This window comes from Nyctereutes procyonoides, unplaced genomic scaffold (assembly GCF_905146905.1).
Source record: "Nyctereutes procyonoides isolate TBG_1078 unplaced genomic scaffold, NYPRO_anot_genome, whole genome shotgun sequence".
Classification (NCBI taxonomy): domain Eukaryota; kingdom Metazoa; phylum Chordata; class Mammalia; order Carnivora; family Canidae; genus Nyctereutes; species Nyctereutes procyonoides.
In genome coordinates, this window is record NW_026575020.1 from 46,273,836 (window position 1) to 46,297,923 (window position 24,088).

Below are 24,088 nucleotides of genomic sequence, written 5' to 3' on the forward strand. Positions count from 1 at the left end.
CACCCTCCATTTTTCAAACAGCCTGTGTTACCAGTGGGACTGTGGGTTTAGAGAGATGTGGACCTGCTCCATGCCAGGATTGGCAATGAGAAAGGGAGGGGTCTGGGTAGACCCCCTCAGTCCTGGTGGACATGTGCCTCATCTGGTTGGGTTGGGGCCACCGCCAAGGAGTGTGGGCCAGGACCAGAGCTATAAAAAACAGGGACGGAAGGGTTAAGGTTTCATCCAAGGAACAGCTCATTCCTGGCAGTCCCAGATGTTCTTGCTGTTTCCAGATGTTCCAAACGGAAAAAAAAAAAAAAAAAAAACAACAAAAAAAAAACCATTTCTCTGAAAAGGTGTCAGATGTTCAGTTCACAGAACAAACAACCCAGGAATATAAACATCACCTGAGGTCAGCCTGGGGACCATAGGCCTCCCGTGCTGGTGAGGGTGGTCGGAGACTCCCCAGAGAAATGGGGGGGGGGATCCAGGGGTTTCTTCCTTTAGCAAAGTATCTCCTCACAATGGAGGCCTTGGTTAGCTTTGGAGCTAGTGGCCCCCCAAAGTTGGGAAGATAAATGGGGAAGGCTTGGGGCACACACACGCATGTGTGTGTTTGTGTGTACGCGTGTGTATGCTCACATGGGTGTGTTGCCTGGGCTGTGGGGTGTAGGCCCTGCTCAGGAGCTCGTCCTGTGGCCCAGGGGGCTTGAGGGGGTTGGGGGGCAGATGACATCTTCTGAACACATCCACACATCCACATCCCCTGGGGGCAGGGATGCAGATGTGTCCTTTGGACTTCATTCCCATTCATGCCTGGCAGGGATCCATTTTCAGGAGTGGGTGGAAGCAGTGGGGCCCTACTGCCTGCAGGGTTATTTGTCACAGTTGGGGCTGTGCTGTTCCCTCTCCGGTGACAACAGTACAGAGCTCTGTCTGAGGTTATGACGCCTTTACTTTCCTGGAACAGGAGGCCCCGTGAGCCCACTCCTGCCTCTGCCCCGGCTGCCCTGGGCAGTACACCCTGACATTTGGCAGCCCCCGCCTCACCTTTCCAGGAAGGCAGCATGGAGACTAGGGGTGGGGGTGTAGGGAGAGGGGCAAGGGGTTGAGGAGTTTGAGGAAGCAAGAGGTCAGGGACATCCCGCAACCCCAGGAGGGGTAGGAAAGGGCAGGGCCTCAGTCTGGAAGGAGGGGCTCGGATGCCCCCCCCCATCAGCTCTTCTGGCTCCACGGGGCCTGCTGTCCTGGGGCAGAGGCCCACTGGCTAAGAAGGACAGAGGCTTGCTTCCGGGCCCTGCCGTGTGCCAGCCAGAAAGCCGCCCCAAGTTACCTGGTGGTTCTCAGCGGGGAGTGGTCCCACCCCGGGAGCATCTGGAAAGCCACTGGGGTCATTTCAATGGTCACAGCGGCCAACGAACACCACTGACCTTCCTGGACCAGGGGTGCTGAATCCCCGGCAGTGGGAGGGACAGCGTCTCACAGAGCAGGGTCCCCGCTCCAAATGCCAATAGCACCCCAGTGAAGCAACACCCGTTTTTAACTTCTAGAGATCAAGTTCCTCATTTATGTAAAATAGAAATAATCATAATAATCCGTTCTTCACAGGGCAGTCCCAGGCATGGGAGGGGATCCGGTATCTCAGTGTTAGGTGAGGAGTCTGGGAGCATAGCTCTCCCTCAGGAAGGTGGGGAGTAGTGCTGATAGTGAGCAGGGGGGATGATTTTGAAAGGTTGGCTTATGTTTTTCATCTAATATTTTGCCTTTTTTCCTCCACTATTCAAGGCTCAGGGGAAGGGCAGGCCAGGGCATCTTGCAAGCCCTCCCGTCCTTGGAGCCCGAGAGAGCCCCAGGTGTGGTCTGGAGAAACTTACAGTAAGAAGGAGCCCCACCCCCACCCCAGGGAGGGAGGTCAGCATCCCATCGGGGGGCTCAGAACCCTGCAGGGATGCTGCTGGACCCCTCTCTGCACATATAGAGAACAGCAAGGAGCCAAAGGGCCTGTCAGGGTGGCTTCTGGTGCCCCACCCCCTGCACAGGTGTCATGTAACTTCATGACCCAGGAAAAAAGAGGGTATAGAAATCTTGTAAAGGACTGTTTACTAGTTTGGACAAACACAGCCCTTGAGAAGTCAAGTTGGGAAAACAAAATTATATACAAAAATTATATTTCAGGGGCACCTGGGTGGCTTAGTTGTTAAGCATCTGCCTTTGGCTCAGGTCATGATCCTGCTATCGAGTCCCACATCAAGCCTGCTGTGGAGATCCTGCTTCTCCCTCTGCCTATGTCTCTGCCTCTCTGAGTCTCTCGTGAATAAATAAAATCTTTTTTAAAAAATTGTATTTCACCCACCAGGATTGTGGACTTAGCTCACTACATCATGTTACTCATTGTCCCATGGACCCTGGACTTTCTGAGGTCAGAGGTCAGAGGTAGGGTCCTGGGGGGTAGGGGCGGACAATATCTGTGAGGAGAGGGAAGGGCCACACCATGTGTCTCTCAGGCACCTCAGGGTCCCTGGGGAGTGCAGAGAAGTGAGGGGGGCTTCCAGAGATGAGAGGCTGGGGCCATTGGGTCACAAAACCATTTCCTGGGCAACAACATGGGTGAGGGGAGAGAGTGTAGTGCTGTGTCTTAGGGGACCGAGCCACAACCCCTGACCTCACCTGGCCTCTTGGATTCTAGCTAAGAGGCTGGAGTTGTAACCTTAAAAATAAAACTGCCAGTTATCTTACTGGCAAAAGACGGGATTATGCAGGAGGAGCAGAGAATTGCAGCGCCAAACAAGCAAGCTAGGCAAAACTACAGGCACCACCACAAAGGCAAGTCTCTGCTCCTTTATAGAGGAAAGGGGGATGTGGGAAGGCTGTTGTAAACAAAAAACCCATTGGAATAAAGTAGGAGCTGGATGTATGGTGGTTTCTCATTGGCTGGGCTGTTGCCAGGGCAGGAGAAAAACCTTTCCCCTCCCAGCCAGATAGTAAAGCCACCCACATGGGCAAAGTCCATCTCCTCCCATTGGGTTGGGCAATTGATGAGGAGTGGTGGTGCCTGAGAGCTCCTGTTGCTGAACCTCCTGACTCCAATTTAATGAAGTTTGCCTTTATTAATTTTCAAAGCCCAAGCCTCTGGAGGAGAGAGCCAGACTGGGCCAGAGAGGGAGCTGGGGCTCCCCTTGTCTTGCCCTCTATCCACCCTGAGCCTCCCCAAGTCTTCTCCATCTGGCTCCAATCCCCACCAGCCCTTCTTGCTTCTTGCAGCCTTCAGGCCCTATCAGCATCCACACGCAGAGGTGTGGAAGGAAGAAGCCTGCCAGTGAGAGGGACCAGGGAGAGGTTTATTATAAGAACTGTAAAAAGAAGCCTGCCTGCCAGACTGGTTAGGGTCTGTTCCCACCCAGACAGAGTGGGAGTGGGTGTGGGTGTGCAGGGGAGGGGGCCACAGGCTGGGGAGGCTCTACAGGCTGTATGCAGTCCATTGGTGAGTATCCAGTCCAACAGATGCTGAGGCTCTTGGGGCCACCCCAGTCTAGGGCCCCAGTTTGAGGGGAGGACAGTGGACAGGGTGCTGGACAGGGAGGAGGCTGTCCTCTCTGGGATGCATCTTCTGATGAAAGACAGAACAGTTGCAGGAAGGTAGAAGGGGTGAGGCCTCCTTCCATAGAGGCCACAGGCAAGAGACAGGGGGCAGGGCTGGGCCAGTGGGTGTGATGAAGAGAATGGGAGCAAGGAGAATGGGTGGCCAGGAGGCCAGAGAGCAGGTCAGACAGAAAGGAAGGCTCTGGCCTGTGGGCACACGCACCCACACCCACATTGTTTTGGAGGTTTTGCTGCTTCCTGAGTTTTAATCAAACTATTCACAAGAAACAAGAAGAAAGAGAAGAGGAACTAAGGTCAACAGCGACTCAACGTCAAACCTTACTACGCATGTTCACACTCATCCACATACAGCACAGACACACGCATAGGAGGCACACACACACACACACACACACACACACCAGTCAGACTCTACAGGGGCACACTGACACAACACACACACGCAGAGGCAGGACACAGTGCTTTGTGTACTGGAACACACACACAGCTGCACACAGAGGCATGAGGCAGACATAAGGCACACACACACGTGAATAAATCCAGCGATGCCTGAGCAGCTGTCTCACTCCCTCCTCTGACCTTGGCCTCCGTGTGTTCTTTGGGAACCAGAAGAGGCCTGGCACTGCCATGCCCGGACCGGTGATGCCAACAAAAATGCTTCCCAGCTTTCCAGGCAGCAGGAAGTTGGAAGGTTGGGCCTGAACCAGGTAGCTGTGCATGTCCCAGTGTCGAAATCTCTAACATGGGCTCAATAACACTCTTAGGATCACTTTGAGGAGGGGGAGAAAAGGATGAAGAGGGAGGAAGAGGTGGGTGTGGTGGGGGGGTAACAGGGGTCTCAAGGCTCAGTGCTAATGGAGGAGTGAGGAAGGGAGGGAGGAACAGAAATCTACTTCCTGAGCTCCAGGGTCCCTGCCCCCACCCCAGGTCTGGGTGCTCAGGCCAAGGAAGCTCCAGTGCAGTGACACAGCTGGCACGACCCCACCTATCCCAACCCGCCGTGCTTCCTAGAGAAAGATGATTCTCAAGTGGAATCCTTCCCCCTGCTCTTCCCCCAGGGGCCAGCCAGGGGAGTCAGGGGCTGCACAATGGACAAAGCAGGAAATCAGTTCGGGGTCACAACCCCAACTGGATGCATCAGGATCCAGTGGCCAGTCACACTTGGGGAGCCACTTCAGGACCAGTGATGTTTCTCTTCTCCAGGGAATTTGTGAGCTGGCAGGATGAAGCTGGATCCCAGTCAGGGGAGGGCTGGTAGGCCCTGAGGTCAGGTGTCCGCTCTCACTGAGGTTAAGACATCTTTATCTGGGAGGGGTCTGGGGGGGCCTGAGCCACTTCCTGGGGAGAGGCCTAGAGCCCTTAAGACTCTGGTGGCAGGAGGGCAGCTAATCCTCCATTGTAGGCTGGCTCCTCACTCACACGGGGGGGGGGGGGGGGCAGAGATTTCTGATGTTCTGACCTCCCCAAAGAGGAGAGGCAGCAGGGCCCACAAGGAGGTGAGAGCAGCTTGAAATGAGAAACCATGGAAGCGGTGGGTGATGGGGACCTCTGGCCCAATGTGGAGCCTCCGAGTGCAATTCCCATTTTCCATGGCCTGGCTGTCAGCCCCAGCATGGCCAGATCCTGTCCGCGACAGGGAGCCGATCAGTTGCAGACTCAAAGCCCTGCTCCCTCAGCAGGCAGGCACCATGAGGGAAATTGGGGACTGTGCCAGGCTCAGCTGGCCACCTCACTGCTGCTACTAGACAAGAGATTCTTTGACCCCCGGGCGCACTGTCTGCCCTGGGGGTGGGGAGGGAGGGAGGACAGCCTCTGAGGGGCTGATGGGTGTGAGCCCTATGGCAGGTCCCGAGTCCCCTGTTGAGCCCCTTTCCTCACCCGTGCTCTGCACACTGCTGTTCCCATTCTCATGGCCATACATCTTGCTCATGGTGTTGGCTATCAGGCCCTCCTTCTCTGGGCCCCCATCCCCACTGCCGTCCTGGCTGTGGCGGTACATGTAGGATGCCTGCTTCACGGTCCTCTGGAGCAGGTGCCGGCGGTAGGCCCTCTGGATCTTGATGGCACACACCTCCTCATGCTTCCTCTTGAGGGTGGTGGTGATGGGCTCATAGGAGACCTTGGATGGGTTGGCAGCCATGAACTTCTCCTCCATGGTCTCCTTGAGAGCATCCATTTCCCCAGAGTCACCCAGGACCTCTTTGGTGAGGGCAAAGAGGATGTCCAGGCAGTGGATTTTGTCTCCTGGGACCATGGGCAGGTCCAGCGTGATGAGCTTGATCTTGTTGGGCTTGGCAATCCTCAGCGGCTCCTGCAGAGTGTCCACAAAGTCTGAAAGGCGGCTGTAGGCAATGAACTGCGTGGCGTCAGGGTCAAACTTCTCCCACGTCTCATAGAACATCTCGAAGTCATCCTCACCGAGGGGCTCACTGCTCTCCTCGGTGGCCACGTTGAAGTTCTCGAGGATGATAGCGATGTACATGTTGACCACGATGAGGAAGGAGATGATGATGTAACTGCAGAAGAAGCAGATGCCGATGGAGGGGTTGCCGCAGTCACCCTTGATACTGGTGCCTGGGTTCTCGAGTGTAGGGTCACAGTCAGGGGGCCCGCTGTTGAGGATTGGGTTGAGGAGGCCGTCCCACCCAGCTGACGTGGTGATCTCGAAGAGGCAGATGATGCTATTGCCAAAGGTTTCAAAGTTGAACATGTCATCGATGCCCGATTCTTTCTTGACATAGGCAAAGTTGGACATGCCAAAGATGGAGTAGATAAACATGACCAAGAAGAGCAGGAGGCCAATGTTGAACAGGGCAGGCAGGGACATCATGAGGGCAAAGAGCAGAGTCCGGATGCCCTTGGCCCCTCGGATCAGCCGCAGAACACGCCCGATCCGAGCCAGGCGGATCACTCGGAACAGTGTGGGTGACACGAAGTATTTCTGGATCAGATCGGAGAGCGCGAGGCCTGCAGGGAACAAGTGGTGAGGAGGACTGTCCTTGGGGTGGGAGGTTAGATCAGGGAGTGGGGGCAAGGGAGACTCAAGGGGACCTGGCTTGGTGTGCTCTTCCTTGGAAGGAAGCAACAGAAGCACAGTCCAAATGGCCTGGCCCATGAGGCTGGGCTCTCCTAGGGTCCTGGGGCTAGGGTTACACTCTAGCTGGAAGGAGGTGAGATACACCCAAGTTGATAGAGAGAGGGTAAGGCTGACTCCTAAGGCTGGTTGCAGATGCCACAGATGAGACAGAGAGGGAAGACAGCTCTGTGTGTGACTCTGAGCATGACATTTAACTTGTTTATAATTCAGTTTCCTCCTCTGTAAGGCAGAGGTGGTAACAGTCCCTGCCTCCTGGGATGGCACAGTGTCAGGCAAATAGTAAATGATCAATAAGTGGTAGTTAGTTGCTATCATTTACACATGTATCTATGTACTTCTCCTGTGTGTATGGAGGATACTAGAACCATCTTATGTCTTCCACTAGGCACATGGACCTGAGTGTGCATCTACTGGTAGGTAAATGTTTCTAGAAGCGTATTCACGTGTATGCAGGTGACAGATTGCCTGTGAGCCCATCCTATGTACCTTTGTGCCTTAAGTGTGAATGCCAGGTGCATATTGCACATGTGTATGTGTAAATGTATGTGTGAGCTTTCCAGGTGTGAGAGCAGGTGTGTGTACATAAGGATAGGAGCAACGGGCCTTCCAGAATGACTCAGCCCAGCCTGGCCCTGCTCACCCACAATGGACAGGATGACAACCACAAAGTCGAAGATGTTCCAGCCGACGGTGAAGTAGTACTGGCGCAGGGCAAGCATCTTGAGCACACACTCCCCAGTGAAGATGATGATGAAGATCATGTTGATGTTGTACAGGATGTCCACTTTGAGTTGGCTCTGGTCGTCTGTTTCCACCATCATGGTGACCATGTTGAGGCAGATAAGGATCATGATCGTGATGTCAAACACCTGCTTAGTCACGCAGTCGTACACCATGCCCTGGATCTTGTTCTGCAGCATGGTTAGGAGTGCAGGGGTGCAGGTGGGTAGATGTGGGGGGCAGTGGTCAGGACCCACACAGGATGTGGACAGGCAGGAGACACAAGATGACACAACAGCATGACACAGAGAGAGAGACAGAGACAGAGACAGAGACAGAGAAAGAGAGAGTGGGGTGTGTGTGTCAGGGCTTGTGGCCATGAGAGAGGAGGGGATAGAGGGGGTAGAGTTGGCCATGGCAAGGAGGGGATACCCATCAGAACAGGCCATTCTGTGGGGTCCGTGAGTATCTTCCTCACTCTAGGACCCTTCCTCTCATCAAGGCCCCCAGCAACCTCTCATTCTTCTTCCACAGTCATCGCTCACTGGGGAAGTGTCTGGACATCCTCTTCCTCCTACTTCTAGGGGCCCTTGCCCCAGAGGTCATCAGCTGAAGGGGTGAGTGGACATTGGGGGGCTGTGCAGGGCCGGGTGAGGGGCAAACCAGTGACTGGGGTCTATCAGGCAGCTGCTGCTCCCACACATGGTGCCTCTGAGCAGTTATAAAGAGGCACATTCCCCCAGCAGGGAACCCAGCTTCCTTGCAGGTGGACTCAGCCTCACGCCAGGGATATGGACTGGTGGGCAGAGCTTAGCTTGCATTTTACCCCCATGGACCCCCTTGGGCAGGAGGTTCATACAGGTTGGAGGAGGAGGGGCTCAGAGGGCTGGTACCTGGGGCCGGGGAATTGGCTTCTGAGGCTTCTTGGAGCCAAGCTTCTTCATGGCATTATAGTATTTCTTCTGTTCCTCCGTCATGAAGATGTCTTTCCCTCCAAAGTATAGTGGGATTGTGCCTATAAGGTTTGAGGCCTCTCTTCTCTGCCTCTGGGACCCCCTACCTCAGGCACCACCCTTAAGGCACCCCCCCTACCAGCAGGGGGACCTGGAGGGCCCAGAGATAGGGGCTGAGGGAGGGAGGGAGGGGAAGGGGGACTCTGTCCGGACAAGGAACAGAGGGGAGGTGGAGGGAAGGGGACAAGCACTGGCTCATAGCCTGTTTGGGGCCGCATGCTTTTCAGCAATATCTTGCTGCCTCCTCTGAATGATGACCCAGCCAGGTAGGTAGCACCAACCTCATTTCTTAATAAGGTAACCAGAGTTCACAGAGGCCAAGTGACTGTTCAAAGTCATCAGGGAGAACCTGAACCCAGGCCGGCTGCCCCAGTCCCGCTGCCAGTGGCAGCACAGTGGGTGCTGAGGTGGCAGGTGGGAATATATGAAGGGACGAGTGAGTGCAGGGAGGGTGGGTGGATACTCATCTTCTTCTTCTGCTGGTTGAAGTTGTCAATGATGACACCGATAAAGAGGTTGAGGGTAAAGAAGGACCCGAAGATGATGAAGATGACAAAATAGAGGTACATGTAGATGTTCACCTCATACTGTGGCTGTTCTTCCTTCTGCAGAGGACACAGGGCAGGATGGGATGGGATGGGGATGGGATGTGATGGGATGCGATAGGATGGGATGGGATGGGGATGGGACAGGATGGAAAAAGATTGAATGAGGATGGGATGGGATGGGGCTGGGATGGGATGAGATAGGAGGGGAAGGGATGGGACAGGATGGGATGGGATGGGATGGGGATGAGGATGGGAGAGGATGGGATGGGATAGGATGGGGATGGGGATGGAACGGGATGGGATGGGACAGATGGGACAGGATAGGGAGGTTGGGGGGAGTATGTTGGCTGCTCCCGGCTCCCCATCTCACTGTGGGCAGGATGAGTCTGGAACCCAGAGGTGGATCCTTCCACCCCCAGGTTGCTGATTTTGGGGGCTCCTGAGGAGGTGGAATGGGGGTGGGGTTGGGCAGAACTGTCATTGTGCCTCTGGTCTGCGTCCTCTCCCCTGGCTCACTTGCCAGCCACATCTCAGTGAGCCCCACTCACCTCCCGGGAGTCCACGGCTGCATACATGATGTCCATCCAGCCCTTGAAGGTGGCCTGGGGAGTGTGGTTGGGTGTGAGGAGAGGGGCTGCTTCCCATTTCCACCATCCATGAGTCTCCCTCCTCACCCCAGCCTGATCCTCCCCAGAGCATGACACAGAGACCACGGAGGTCTAGATACTACCTCTCGTGTCCCACAGCACTGGAAGCAGGGTGAGTGGCCTCCTAACAAGGAGTAGCAGTGGGCTCAGGTACATTGAGAATCTGGGAGCACCTCCATCCCAGTTTTGTGCAAGGGCAGCAGGCTACACTCACCACCTGCAGGAGGGAGAGGTAGCCTAGACCCACGTTGTCATAGTTGACCTTGACGTTGAGCCAGCGGACCTGGCCCGTGTGCATCAGGCTTTCACACTCGGACTTGTTGTTGACTTCAGAGATGTCGAACCTCTCAGAGGTGGTAGTGTTGATGCAGTAGTAGAACTTGCCAGCAAACAGGTTGACACCCATGATGCTGAAGATGAGCCAGAAGATGAGGCAGACAAGCAGCACATTCATGATGGAGGGGATGGCTCCCAAAAGGGCATTCACCACCACCTGGGGGGGCGGGGGAGGGGTCACTGTCAGATCTTTACCCAGGCTCCTTTGGGACTGGGCTCCCTACCTACACTTACAAGGGGACCCATCGGGGCTGGGCACTGTTATTCAGGGAAGGCTTTCTGGAGGAGGGTCAATCTGAGCTAGGCCTGGGGGAGAAGTCTGCTGGGCTCTAGTCTCGGGGGTGGGGTGGGGAAGTGAGGAGTAGGGTTAGGGGTGCTGCTGGCCTAGTGGTTGAAGAGGGCTCTCTGCTTGGCTGGAGCCATCAGCCCAGAGTCGGGGCACTAGGCTTCTCTGGAAGCAGCCTGGCCACGGGTCACTAGGCAGGAGACAAACACTCCTTCCTCGGCCCCCATAGGAAACTCAGCCCCCGTGACCCAGCCCCCTGCTCGTCTGCTCACAGCATTAGAGACACAGACACAGAAACGAAGCCACCGGGGTCTTTAAAGCAGCAGGTCCCTGAGGCTGGAGCCCTGGGCCCTACTCCCTAGCCCTGGCCACACAAGCCAACTTTACTACGTCAGGCTGGGCAAAGTCTGAGAATTGTCTTTTTTCATTTTTTTTTAAGATTTTATTTATTTATTCATGAGAGACACACACACAGAGACAGAGACATAGGCAGAGAAGCAGGCTCCCTGTGGGGAGCCCGATATGGGACTCAATCCCAGGACCCCGGGATCATGACCTGAGCCAAAGACACTCAACCACTGAGCCACCCAGGTGCTCGAGATTTGTCTTTTTCAAGGAGAAGCTGTTTCATGACCTCCAGACAGAGTGGGTGGCACAAACCTGGTGATGCCTCGGGTAGCTCTATTCTTGGCTGGGACACCAACCAGCTGCGTGGCCATGGGGGCAGGTCATTTCCCCTCAGTGAGGAGGGGTCCCTGGTTCTGAGGGTGGGAGGGCCTAGCACGAACAGGAGGGAGCCACTTGGGCTGAGTGCACTGCTGGCCTGCAACCAGCTGCTCACAGAAGTTTATCCCTCTGTGTGGGTCTTGTTCCCAAAAGACTTCTCTTGCCTGGAGAAATCCCATTTGTCTTGGCCAAACTCTATATTTACTGTCACTGTTCTCTAGGGCCTGAGGGAAGGGTGGGCAGGCTCAGAGCCTGGGAGCAGGCACCTGCCAGCTCATCCAGTTCTCAGAGTCCTGGTGGGCCCCAGTCTGAGCCTGGGACGGACACCTATTCACCCACAGACCTGCTTTCCTTCTTCCTCCCTCCCTGCTACAGTGCCCTCGTGGCCCCTCCTGGGAGCTGATGCAACCTCTGCTGCCCCCCAGCGGTGGCAGAGATGAGCTAAGGAGGGGCTGAGGCCGGGGTGGGAACTTGGGTGGGGTGGGAGGATATAGGGTGGGGGGCTCAAATCTGGACTTTAGCGGGACCCAGAGACCAAGGCCTCTCCTCCCCCAGTGGTGGCTGGAGTACAGACCTGTGCACCTTCCACCTTGCCCTGTTGTGGCTTCTCCCCCCCAACTCCCTAGCCCTATTCAGAGCCTCTCTCGGCACCCACCCTCATGCCCTCAAATCGGGACAGAGCCCTCAGGGGACGCAGGGCCCGCAGCGTCCGCAGGGATTTGATGGGTCCTAGCTCCGAGTAGCCCAGCCAGTTGGCCACCAGACTGATGATGGAGACCTGCAGAGGGAGAGTGGGGTGGTCAGGGTGTGTGGGGCCTCAGGGCCAGGGCTTCCTAAGGTCCTGGGCCACAGGGACACCTCTGGGTCTGGCCTTGGGGCTGGGCGCTGGGGGAAGACTCACGTCCACAATGAGGAAGTCAAGCCAGCACCAGGCATTGGTGAAGTACACCTTGAAGCCATAGGCTACCCACTTGAGCAGCATCTCCACGATGAAGATGTAAGTGAAGACCTTGTCCGCGTACTCCAGGATGCTGCGGATGACTCGCCGCTGCTCAATATAGATATCCTCGAAGGCCTGGGGACACCAGCACGGCCAGGGGTGGCCAGGGCCCCAGAGCCTGGGGCAGCGGCCACATCCCCCACCCCACCTAATGTGGCTGCTTCCTGGGGTCAGGCTATTGGCTTCTCCCAGAATCCCCGGGGCCCACCATGGGGGCGAGCCAGTGAGTTGGCCCACAGGGAGAAGCCTCTCAGCAGCTCTTCCTCCAGGGGTGACAGTCATCTGCTTGGGGGCCTTCACAGTGACATATCTTCAACCCTGACTCAACATGCCCAGGGCCTTCCCACCTCTGCTCTCGCTGGCACTTATTGCTGGGGGTACCACAGAGGTGGACCCCACCTGTCGCTTTAAGAAAATTAACACTTTCTACATCTCATCCTGCAACCACAAATGAGTCCCTTTAGGATTCTCTGGGATCAAGACTGGCCAGGCCTCGCCTGTCTAGTGGTGTGCTAAGGAGGGAGCCCCAGGAGGGCCTCCTTTGGGCCTGTCACCCGCCCCTCCCCAGCCTATCTCCCAGGGCAGTGCCTACCAAGGCTCCACTGCTAAGCAGGATCATGAAGACGATGAACGTCTCGAACCAGTTGTGCTCGACAATCTTGAAGCAGGCCCTGCGGAGTGTCCACCACATCTTCCCACGGCCCTGGGAGATGTCCACGTAGAGGAAAGGGCAGCGTTGCACGCAGGCTGGGGGAGGCAAGGGGCAAGCGCACCACATCACAGGACTGGGGGCTGCCTCCGGACAGGACACGCAGCCTGCCTGTTCCCACCACCTTCCCGGCTCAGCTGGTCCCATCCTTCCCACCTCTCCCAGGCACCCTTCCCGCGCCCCGGCCCTGTGGGCGGCAGTGCATCTGAAGGGCTGGCCTGGCCTTTCTCTGCAGAGGGAGCCGAGGAGGGTCATTGTCTTAGAGCAGCCCTTCCCAAGCACTTGCTATGTGCCAGGTCACACCCAGGGCCCCGTGGGATTCCGCACAACAGTCCTCCCAGGACGGTGCTATACCCACGGCCAAGCTCGAGGCTCAGCGTGTCAGGGGCTAGGAGGCATTCCGAGCTCTGACGCCCCTGCCCGGGGCTGTGTTCCCCCCAGGGTGTGTCAGCACCCAGGACCCAGGAGCATCTGGTGGGGGTGGGCGAGGGAGGCTCTGCATGCTTTTGGTGATGCACATCCTCAGATGTCCTTGAGGAGCAGTTGTCTGGCGCTGGGCCAGGGCTGTTGCCCCCCTCAGGGCTTGGCATGGTCTGTGCCTTCCAGGGGCTGCTGGGCTGGGGGAGGCACCAGGCAAGGTGGGGGTGCACGCACACGGGCTTGCCCTCACCCTCCGTGAAGCACTCCTCAGGCTGCTCCCCTTCGGGGTTCTCTTCAGCCTGCTCCTCGGGGTCTTCCTCGGGGGGCTTATAGTCCGCGGTGCTGCAGACGGAGGAGTTCCCATCGAGGGGCTGCGGTGGCTTCTGCAGGGGCCACAGGGTCACGTGACCCTTGGGTCCTCCCACCAGGTAAACGGAGGAGGTCAGGATGGGAGACCAGCAGGGAGAGACCAGAAGGGAGAGACCAGAAGGGAGAGGAGAAAGAGGCGGTGGAGCTGACCTACTCAGTCATTCATTCACTGAATCCTGGCTCATGGAGCCAGCACTGTGGCCTTTGCAGAAGCGCCACAATGCCCAAGGCAGCTGTGGTCCTGCCCTTGCGGCACTTAGACTTGGAGCGGGGCAGGGCCGAGGCCTGGGAAGAGATCATGAGGACACAAGGAGGCAGGTAAGGGAGGAGGCTGGAGTCGGGGGTGGGTGGGGGGTGGGGGGGTGGGGCGGAGTGGCTGATCTGGGCTGGGGGTCCTGGGAAGCATGGGGTGGGGACAGCAGTGGAGCAGCAGAGTAAGAGGCCTGAGGGGACTTTTGAGGGAGCACAAGGGGTCAGAACGGAGCCGGGGCTGCCCTGGCCCACAGGTGATGGCATGCAGTGTCCTCGAGGTCTGAGCCTTCCCATTCCCAGGGTCCACGGGGCTGAGGAATCCAGAAAGAATGGAAAACTTTCCCCAGCAGAAGCTCCAGCCTGGGGCCAAAGGAACCTGATGGGAGTGGGGCAGGGTGGGGGAGGCTGGTGCTTTGGCCTGGCCAGGCCTCCTGCACCTCTTGCTGGTGCTGTCTGGGGCCAGTGTTCCTGGACCTAGCTTCCCTCCTCCAGGGAACCCCTTCGTGGCTGGAGTGGAGGACCCTGAAGGGAAAGATGGAGAGGGCAGCTTGGGAGGGGGTAACTCTGGATCCAAAAGGGTGACCAGAAAGTCACACAGGTTCCTTGTGCCCAGTTGAAAGAAAGGGAAACTGAGGCAGGCATTATTAGGTCAGCCAAGGCACCCACTATGCCACTTGCCCTGCCTGTGTGTCCCAACTCCCACAATCACCCTTGGAGTCCTGTTTGCCCCCCTGAGAGCCCCAGAGTCCTGGCCCTGGGTGCTGTCCAGTCCTCCCCCACACCCGCTCATCATACCGAGGTTGGTGCCACATTTCCCTGGGTATTTATAGCTTGGCAGGCACTCAGCCCCCTGGGTAAGTCAGCGTGACACATATCTGGGGGGAATAAGGAGTCAAGAGCTTTCAGGGCAAAGTTCTTTCGGTCTCCAGTGCCCAGCCAGGCCCGGGGCTGATGGGGTGCAGGGGGACGGGGTGGGGGGGCGGCTGTGCTGGCCCCTCCCTTGCCAGAGCTGGAGGATGGGCTTTGGGGCTTACAGTCAGTTCCCCTGGGGAGCTCCTGGGGTGACTACCAGCCCCTCTGTCACTCCTGCAGGGAAGGGGCAGGAGGAGGGGGGCATCTTCCGGGTGGGTAGGTCATGGCTGCTACTGAGACTGCCCAGCTCTCTGCTCTCCTTGTACCCAATCCAATTGGCCCCCCAGCCCTCTCCACCCCTTGGGATCCCCAGCCCAGACCCAGCACTTTGGCCGGCACTGGGAGGTGTGGACCAGCCCAGTGGGATAATGGGAGGGAGTTCAAGCCCAGAGGGGGATTGGAGAGGACTCTTGGGTCCCAACCCTGGAGCTAAGGTGCCACAGGTAGGAACAACCTGTCCAAGAGCACCACCTGCTGGTGTCCAAGTTGGAGGTGCAGAGCCAGAGTGAGGGGACACTAAGGAAGGACAGGCTGGGCCCATGGGAATAATGGACAGTCACATGCACAGCGCTGCAGGTGCTTATGCACAGCCTCTCACCTAATGCTCCTTGCTATGCCCTGAGGTAGGTGCCATTGCCCCATTTTACAGATGGAGACACTGAGGCTCAGGATTTGTGACTTGTCTAGGGTCATGCAAAGATTTGAAGCCAGGTCTATCTGACCCCCCTCCCCGGCCCCCTCAAGCTCACCTTGACATCCTCGGGCTCTGAGAAAGTGTCAGTCTCCTCCTCTGTGGGTATCTCCAGGTCGGACTCCTCGGAGGCAATGGGCACGTGAATGGTCAGGTAGGGGTTGTTGATAAAGTTGAGGTGGTCCAGCTCGATGCTGGGGGGAGAGCCATCAACCAGGCCCACGTGGTTCAGGATGTTATTATCCTTCTTCAGGTCCTTGTCGTCCTCCTCAGGCGGTGGCTCCTTCTTCTCGTCCCCTGGGGTACTCTCCCCGGCCTCCCCGGCCTCCCGGGCCTCCTCGGCCTCCCCGGGCCCCCCGAGGGTGAGCATGATTTCCTTGGGGCTCAGGATCTTGCCATGCAGCAGTCCCAGGAGAAAGGCTTTGGCAAAGCCAATGCCCCACTTGATGCGCCCGATGGCGATCTGCAGGTTGTTCATCTCGCCGTCCTCGTCCGAGGCAGCCAGGCTGTCGGCGCTGAAGGAGCTCAACAGCAGGGCCAGGAAGAGGTTCAGGACCTGGGCAGCAGGGGTTGGGAGGAAACTCAGCCCAGCCTCGGGACACCCCCCCACCCCCACCCAGGGTGCCACCTTCTGCCAGCACAAGGGGCCTCAGGCCTCTAAGCAGACCTGCTGCATGTGCGGCACCGAAAAGGAAATCACCTAATGGGATCCTCACAACTGCCTGGGGAGGCGAGGAATGTTACCATCACCCCTGCTTTGCAGAAAAGGAAACTGAGGCTTAGGCGCATGATAGGACTCTGCAAGACCTTAGGGATGCCCACTGGGAGACAGGGATTCCTTCCAGGATTCTGTCCCCCACCTCCACTGCTGGGGAAGGCAGAACAAAGAACAGGGCTCACGTCTCTGAGTTTCTAGAACTTACTGGGACCTTGAATCTGCTGAGCCTTCTTTTCCTGACCATTAATGGAGTCTGTGCTCCCCTGTGCTCAGATACATGTGCCCTATTGCTTTGGGAAGGGCATTTGGCCTCCTGCTGTTCACCACTTTTCTCTCCTTGGGATTCCCTGCTCCACTTCATTTTCTTCCCATTTTCCTACTGAAAGCCTCAAAAGGCTACTGGTCTACCCCTCTAGTCTCCAGCTTTATTTTCCAGGGACAGACATTTACTGAGCCTCTCCCGCTGTGGTGTAAGGGAGCTCCAACCTAGTAGAGACATTTGATCAAACAGATACAATGCAGTGGGTTTGCATGGCAATGGAGACTGGGGTGCACAGGCTTTGGAACCATGCTGCTCGGCCTTGAAGCCCAGTTTACTAGCAACGTGTCCTGAGGCAAATCATATCACTGCTCTGTGCCTCAGTTTCCTTGTGTGTATAATGGGGAGGATTCCAGTACCCACCTCCTTGTATTGTTGTGAGGATTAAAAAATCAACATGAGCAGAGCACACAGTAGGCACTCAAAACATGTTGGCTATTATGTGTGCAATGACAGAAGGTACAAGGTACAGGGAAAAGTATGATTAACTCTGAGGCCAGCTTGGCATTTTATTAATAAGGAAACTGAGTCTCAGAGAGGTGGAATGATGTCCTCTATGACATACAGAATGATCAGGACTAGAATCCAGGTTTCCAGTCATGGTACAACTTTAGAGGACATCATTCATTTAGACTACAGTGTGAATGGCAGCCCCAGAGGTTGTGCAATGTGGTGGCTCTACCTTCCACAGTCTATCCCCCCTCCCCCAGGGAATGAGGAGGAAGGTGAAGCAGAGCTGGAGCAGTGCGGGGGCGCGGCCCTGGCTCCTGTCAGCCAGAGGCAGGGCCGGGTCTTACTCTAGGGGCCTTGCGACAGGGCTAGGTGTACGAGTGGACATGAAGGAGTAGGGGCGCCTGTGAATGTCCACCCTGGACCAACTTCTCCATGTGCTTCTCACTGCCTGGCTTTCACCAGGGTCCTCCAAGGTCTTTTAATCATTGCCTTAACTATCATGTTAGCATAGTGTCTTCAAAGTGAGTGTATATATATATATATATATATATATATATATATATGTATATATATATACACACACATGGGGAGAAGGTGCTGGGCCAATTCCTCCCCATCTCTATACCCCCCAGCTACTTTTCTGCCTTTGCCCCCAACCAAAGATATTGGTCTTTCTTTCCCTTTGTCGGGGGGAGGCATCCAGTTGCCAGAAACACATCTGAGATGGGAATTAGCTGCTCTCTGGGTCAGCCGGGTTTGCACACGGCTCCTGCCTGGGACAGAAATAGCTGCCCCAGGCAAGGCGTCGGGAGGAGGCCTGCAGGGAAGGGGGATGGACATCATGTTCCCCCAGGGGCTCTGAAGGGTGGGTTACCTAGGACCTCATCATTTCCTCTTCTTCACAGTAGGCCAGAGGAAGTCCTCCAGTGCCAGGATGCGGGGGACATGGGGCCCCCCACTCCCTGGCAGTTGCCTCTGTGCCTTCTGGCAGAGGCCTGAGCTGGGGTGGGGACAGTGCTGAAGGAGCTGACAGTGCCACCTCCCCCAGGCTGCTCCAGTCCCTCTGAGCAAAGTGAGAGAGGGCAGAGCTAGGCTGGGAAAGAGTATCGGTGGTGTGTGTGTATGTGTGCTCATGAGTGTGTGTGTGTGTGTGTGTGTGTGTGTGTGTGTGTGTGTGTGTGACATGCACTCAGAGGCAGTGTAAGTGCAGGGGGTTCCAGACCCTGGGGCCAGACTGCTTGGGTTCAAATCCTGTGCAGGTTACTAGCTTCCCTCCCTGAGCCTTTGCTTCCTCATCTACAAAACAGAGATGGAACAGCACGTCCCCACGGGGCGGCGGTGAGCATTAAGAGATAAATACACAGAAAGTGCTCTGAATGCTGGACAAATGCACATAGAGGTCAGCTGTCACCATCGTTACTGCCCGTGTTGACACTGTCATTCTTACCACGGCTGCTATTACTGATGCCGTTAATGGCATGACAGAGCGCCAGGTTCTAGTCTAGGCTCAGTCTCACGCTAGCTGTGTGGTTCCGGGCAGTGGCTCCCGGGAGAACGGTGCCAATGTTCCCTACCTCCCAGGATTGTGGAGAGCATTGGGGATAATGCGTGTAAAGCTCTTTGCACAGGGACCGGCATATGGTAGGAGCCCAGTCCTGGGGTGGGTGGGGGGTGACGCCAATGGCAGGTACCTGAACCACCGCTCCCCCAACCCTACGCCCCAGGCCTTGTAGACCAAGTGCTTTGCTGAGCGCTCAGACCACACGGGGAAGTGGGTCACCACCATTATCATCCCCATTTCCTGTATGGGAAGAATTGAGGCCAGAAACAGGTTAAATAACTTCTCAAGTTTTCCCGGTCAGTAAGTGGCAAAGCGGGGGCTTGCAGTGTTTTGAGTCTACACACATACAGACAGATAAGCCACCATAGACCCTTTGAGTCATGCTGGGCCCTTAAACTTAGCTTTACAAACTTCTACTCAGAGCCAGCAACCACCCTGATCCCACCCCAAAGTTTTGCTGGGGCATCTTCTCGCTCTCCCCCTACTCCCCAAGCCCTCTCCCAAGGACAGTCGGCTGGGGATCTCCTGCCTAGCTGTCCCTGGGGACTCAGGACCTCATCCCACGGTCCCTTCCTCAGTGGAGGTGACACCCCTCCCCGCCGGTCGGCTCCTGCCCCCAGCTGGAGCTCAGCGATATCTGAGAAGCGCTGACCCAGCAGCCCAAGGATTCCACCGGCCTTTACAGAACGTGGCGACGTGTGGCGTCTGCCCCCCCTCCTTGTGGCTCAGGGCCGCGTAGGCCACTGCAAGGGGCAGCTGGGTACAGCACTCCTGGCAGGGGTGCTGCCCACCCTAATCAGGGGAGGAGTTGTGGGCATCAGGATGTGGAGACACGCCACCCTGGGCCAACCACAGAAATGCTAGTCAGCGTGACCATGGCCTGAGTGCCTCTGCTCCTCACTGGTCCCCCTGCAGCTCCTGGACACTAATTCCAGGATCTGAGGAGGGGGGCAGGGGGACAGGAGGCCCAGGAGTTCTGGTGCCACCCTGCGTGGCACCTTTCAGCACAGTCCCAGGCAAGCCTCTCAGCAGCCCTGTGAGGTGCCCACCGTTTTTCTTCTGCGTGAAGTTAGAGAACACGGCTGACCAGAGAGCAGTAACTCGTTCAAGGGTACACAGATGACAACAGAGCTGGGCCTGGAGCGTGGGTCTGTCCGGCTCTAGTTAGCACATTACTATGCCCCAAACACTAGGTTTCAACAGTACTATACTCAGTGTCAGCTCTGGGCCAGCGACAGCAGTCCCTGTTAGAAATGCATATTCCCAGGTCCTGGCCCCAAGCTGCTGAATCAGACTCTGTGGGCATGGGGCTGGGAATGTCAGAGTTGATTCTGAAACTGGTTACAATTGGAGAGTCACTGGGTTAAACCATATAAAATTGCCTTATTAGTGATTTCATACAGTTCACCCACATGGCAAAGGCCCCTGAAGCCCAGTTGAAAGGAAATAATTGAGGGGGACATGTTGCATATGCTTGGGTTTCCTGGGTCGGGAGGGGGAAGGAGCGAGGAGCCAGCCAGCCAACCCAACTCACCACTAGGTTGCCAATGACCATGACCATGAGGAAGACAGTGAGGCACATGGCCTGGCCGGCCACCTCCATGCAGTCCCACATGGTCTCGATCCACTCCCCGCACAGGATGCGGAAGACGATGAGGAAGGAGTGGAAGAAGTCGTTCATGTGCCAGCGGGGCAGGCTGCAGTCGGCCGCGATCTTGCACACACACTCCTTGTAGCTCTTGCCGAACAGCTGCATGCCCACGACGGCGAAGATGAACACAATGATGGCCAGCACCAGCGTCAGGTTGCCCAGAGCGCCCACCGAGTTGCCGATGATCTTGATGAGCATGTTCAGCGTCGGCCAAGACTTCGCTAACTTGAAGACCCGCAGCTGCCGGGCAGGGGGAGGGCAGGGGGGATGAGGCCCAGATTGCCACCTCCCCACACCCCCTAGGCCCAACCTGGGGAAGACTCATCTTTAGGAGAAAGACCTCTCTAGAACAATTCAAATCCCTGCCTCACGAGTGATCTGAGCCAAAGTCTGCCTCTCTGTTAAATGGGAATACTCCTATCCGACCACCTCATCCACTTTATGTGTTTAAAACAAAGAGTCCTCTCTTAAAGATTCAGACTGAAGTGTTTATAAGTGACATAATGTCAGGATTTGCTTTGATGTATTCCCCACCCCCATAAAAAGTGGGGGACAGGGGCTGCCTGGGTGGCTCAGCGGTTGAGCATCTGCCTTTGGCTCAGGACGTGATCCTGGAGTCCCAGGATCAAGTCCCACATCAGGCTCCCCACAGGGAGCCTGGTTCTCCCTCTGCCTGTGTCTCTGTCTCTCTGTTTGTCTCTCATGAATAAATACATAAAATCTTAAAAAAAATAAATAAAAAGTGGGGGACAGATGGAATAAGGACTATAGAATGTTGATGGCCATCAGAGTGGGTGAAAGGTACACAAAAGTTCATTATACTTTATAGGTTTGTGGATGAATGACAGGTCCCATAATAAAGTTAAAAATATATAAAAGTGCTCCCATGGGATGGTGGAAAGGATACTAAATCAGATTCCCAATTCCACTTCTAATGAGTCCCAGCCTTCAGGTCTGCAATATGGTCTGTGCTCCACTGTCACCCAAGGTCACCAAGGAGTCAAGCCCAAATGTCAGCTCCCCGGGTTTTCATTTTGGTCCCTGGCAACCCTATGTGATAAGGGGAGAGATGGGCTCTCTTTCTCCCCATTTCCAGTAAGAAAGGTTCTGAGAGGCAGGGTGGCACATACAAGTGGCTTCTTGGGGCTCACTCTTCCCATATTCCTGTGTCCCCCCACTCCTCCCAGCCTCAGCATGGTCGGAAGGATCTCACGCACCAGTCGGAAGGAGCGGAGCACGGACAGCCCTTGCACGTTGGCCAGGCCCAGTTCCACCAGGCTGAGGGTGACAATGATACTGTCGAAGATGTTCCAGCCCTGCTGGAAGTACTCGTAGGGGTCCATGGCGATGAGCTTCAGTACCATCTCTGCCGTGAAGATGCCAGTGAAGACCTGCGGGATGGGGTGCGGTCCACGTCACAGAGCCTCAGGGAGCACAGGGCCTTGGGAGTCTCCCCACTGACTCCCACCTTCTGGCAGAGCCAGCAGGGCCTGAGGGGAGGGGTCTGGAGGCCTGAGTGGGGGCAGGCAGTGATCCCCACAGCCCACACGTGTGCGTGTGTGAGTGAAGAGTGGAACGGCTGAGCCACAGGGCAGAGTGGGTACCACCCTGAGAGAGACCTGAACCCATCTGCTTCTGGGCTTGTGATCATGAGCCAGTCATTTCACTTCTTGGGGCCTCACCCCAATCATAATACTTAGCACTCATGCACCACTTGGTAGTTCACATTCAGACCTCACTGGGACGCCAATTTCTACAGAGTTGCGAGTGATTGTCACTTGCCCCAGACATGAGGACACTGAGACTCAGGGAGCTAAGCGGCAAGTGCTGTCTCACGCCACCCATGTGGGAATGAGTCAGGCTTCAACCCCAGGTCTTGGGGTGCTTAATTCAGTCTTTCTGTCTCTATGCCCTACCCGCTCTACCCTGATTAGCAAGAGTCCCAGAACTCAGCAAATCTTGATGGACTCAGAAGTCTAGGGTAGGGGCCAAAAGGGGGCAAGGTCAGGGATCCATGAGGAGACCTGAGCTGCCCTCCATGAACCTGGTGCAGGGGTGTAAGGGCTGCCTAGCCTCTGAAAGCTCCCTGGGCACAGCCCCCCTCCTGCCGGGCACCAGCTGCCCTGGTCCACAGCCTGCCTGGGCACATGCTGAACCCCGCCCAGGAGCTGTTCCTGGCCATAGCAGGTGGCCAGACAGCAGTATAGTGCGGGCAAGGGGTGGGCAGGGGGTAGGCAGGTGGCAGGCTGGGCCCATCACACACACCCCAGCAGCTGCACTGTGAGTCCAGAGCACACCCTTGCCCCCCTCTAGCCTGGTCTGGCATGGCTGCCTCAGACATCTCCATGGGATAGAAGCGCCTGCCTCACAGGCTGGGAGTCCAGGCTCTGATGCCCATGTCACCCACAAAGTCCTCACACTGCTGCAGGCCCCCAAATCTTATTCTCCTTGGGCTCTCCTCATCCTCAGGGTGAGGGGAACACCTTGCCCATTGGCCATCTGGAAAAAGTTCTAAGGGACTTGGAAAGGGCGGGGTAGGGCTGGAGGTTAAGGCGGCTTTTTCCCTTTGTCAGCCTCCACAGGCGCTGGGAATGAGGTGATAATGCTCCTAATGGGCAGGGATAAGCAGGCGGATCAGTGCGTGTCAACAATAGCCAGGCAGGAAAGGCCCAAGGGGAGCTGGCCTGGCCATGCTGGAGAAATGTAGTGGGCAGGGGGCTGGGTTGGGGGACCATGCCCCAGGGGGGCCTCTTGGGCCTGGGGGCCCAAAGCTGTATGCCCCCATTTTCAGGTCCTTCCGTCCCTCTTAGGCCCATAACAACCTTTGAAAGGGGATACCTATCACCCGTGCCCCGACTCCCCCACTTCTGCCTCCAGGGCATGGCCTGGACCCCAGACCATAGGACCTGATCTTAAAATGTCCAGCACCTTATCCCTACTCTCTCTGCCTCCAAATACCCTAAAACTTCAATTCCACATCTCATGGATCACCCCATGTACCTCCCTTGTATCTCAACTCATGCCCCCCATATGTGGGGAGAATAAGCCCAGCTTGTCCCCATATGCCCCCCAAGAATGCCCCATATAGCCACAAAGTCCAGATGGCCCCATGGGGCCCTGTGGCCCCTCTCCGGTCCTGCCTGGGAATGACACCTTTCCATGTCCCCTCCCTACCAGGTTGCCCACGGTCAGCACGTTATCAAAGTGCTCTGTCATGGGGTAGTGCTCCATGGCCATGAAGAGGGTGTTGAGCACAATGCAGATGGTGATGCCCAGGTCCACAAAGGGGTCCATGACAATCAAGTGGATGATGTTCTTGAACTTCATCCAGGGGGTGCAGCAGTTCCATATGAGCACTTTGTGGGCGCATTTGTACCACCACGGTGGGCACTTCTGGTGGGCCTCTTCCAGCTCTGGGAGTAGGGTAGAAACACACCTGATGAGGACCTTCACCCCCAGGGTCCTCCTTCCCTGACCCAGATATCAGGCCCCACCTTCCAGGCCTGGCCCTTGAACTCCACATCTCAAACCCATCCCCTCAGCCAGGCTGACTTCAAAGTCCCCTCTCGGGATCCCTGGGTGGCGCAGCGGTTTGGCGCCTGCCTTTGGCCCAGGGCACGATCCTGGAGACACGGGATCGAATCTCACGTCAGGCTCCCAGTGGATGGAGCCTGCTTCTCCCTCTGCCTGTGTCTCTGCCTCTCTCTCTCTCTCTCTGTGACTATCATAAATAAATAAAGAAAAAAATATTAAAAAAAAAAAAAACAAAGTCCCCTCTCCCTGGAACACCCTGAAGACCTGTCCCTGGAAGCCCCGCCCACATGGCCCAAACACTGCCCATTTATGCTCCCTTCCTTAAACCCCCAGCCCTACCTGAAGCCCCTTCTAATGCTCCACCTCAGGCTGGGCCTTCTTGGCATACCTTACAGAGCCCACCCCTCAGTGACTCCTACCCCCTGCCCATGGTCTAGGGCTGTGATCCTGGCTGGCTGGGGAGACATCTGATCTCTGAGGGTTCCCAGGGAGAGGTGGGAGGCCACTGCAGAAGGTTGAATCCCATTCCACTTCTGCTGGCCAG

General features: G+C 56.4%; 1 protein-coding gene and 1 long non-coding RNA gene across 4 annotated transcripts in view; one reads left to right on the forward strand and one right to left on the reverse strand.

The window, feature by feature from the left end:
- Positions 1-3,299: 3,299 nt before the first annotated feature.
- SCN4A (sodium voltage-gated channel alpha subunit 4) overlaps positions 3,300-24,088 on the reverse strand; it is a 43,548-nt gene continuing 22,759 nt past the window's right edge. The window contains exons 13-26 of the mRNA XM_055330681.1: positions 23,185-23,423; positions 21,228-21,401; positions 19,894-20,250; positions 15,367-15,864; positions 13,335-13,467; positions 12,548-12,702; positions 11,857-12,030; positions 11,611-11,733; positions 9,822-10,100; positions 9,509-9,562; positions 8,880-9,017; positions 8,293-8,397; positions 7,320-7,590; positions 3,300-6,549 (exon numbers count right to left, since the gene is read on the reverse strand). Of these exons, the coding sequence (XP_055186656.1) occupies positions 5,324-6,549; positions 7,320-7,590; positions 8,293-8,397; positions 8,880-9,017; positions 9,509-9,562; positions 9,822-10,100; positions 11,611-11,733; positions 11,857-12,030; positions 12,548-12,702; positions 13,335-13,467; positions 15,367-15,864; positions 19,894-20,250; positions 21,228-21,401; positions 23,185-23,423 (3,926 nt within the window). The 3' untranslated portion in view covers positions 3,300-5,323. The remainder of the gene's footprint in view (positions 6,550-7,319; positions 7,591-8,292; positions 8,398-8,879; positions 9,018-9,508; positions 9,563-9,821; positions 10,101-11,610; positions 11,734-11,856; positions 12,031-12,547; positions 12,703-13,334; positions 13,468-15,366; positions 15,865-19,893; positions 20,251-21,227; positions 21,402-23,184; positions 23,424-24,088) is intronic.
- On the forward strand, positions 6,469-20,136 carry LOC129513041 (uncharacterized). 3 transcript variants are annotated; one of them, XR_008665132.1, is made up of 4 exons: positions 6,489-6,565; positions 7,456-7,621; positions 7,934-8,016; positions 19,999-20,128. It is a non-coding gene; the product is annotated as an uncharacterized LOC129513041 (long non-coding RNA). The 3 variants fall into 3 exon arrangements; XR_008665130.1 differs by lacking the exons at positions 6,489-6,565; positions 7,456-7,621; positions 7,934-8,016 and adding exons at positions 13,494-13,771; positions 15,267-15,462; positions 15,562-15,670 and having other exon boundaries at positions 19,999-20,136; XR_008665133.1 differs by lacking the exon at positions 7,456-7,621 and having other exon boundaries at positions 6,469-6,565.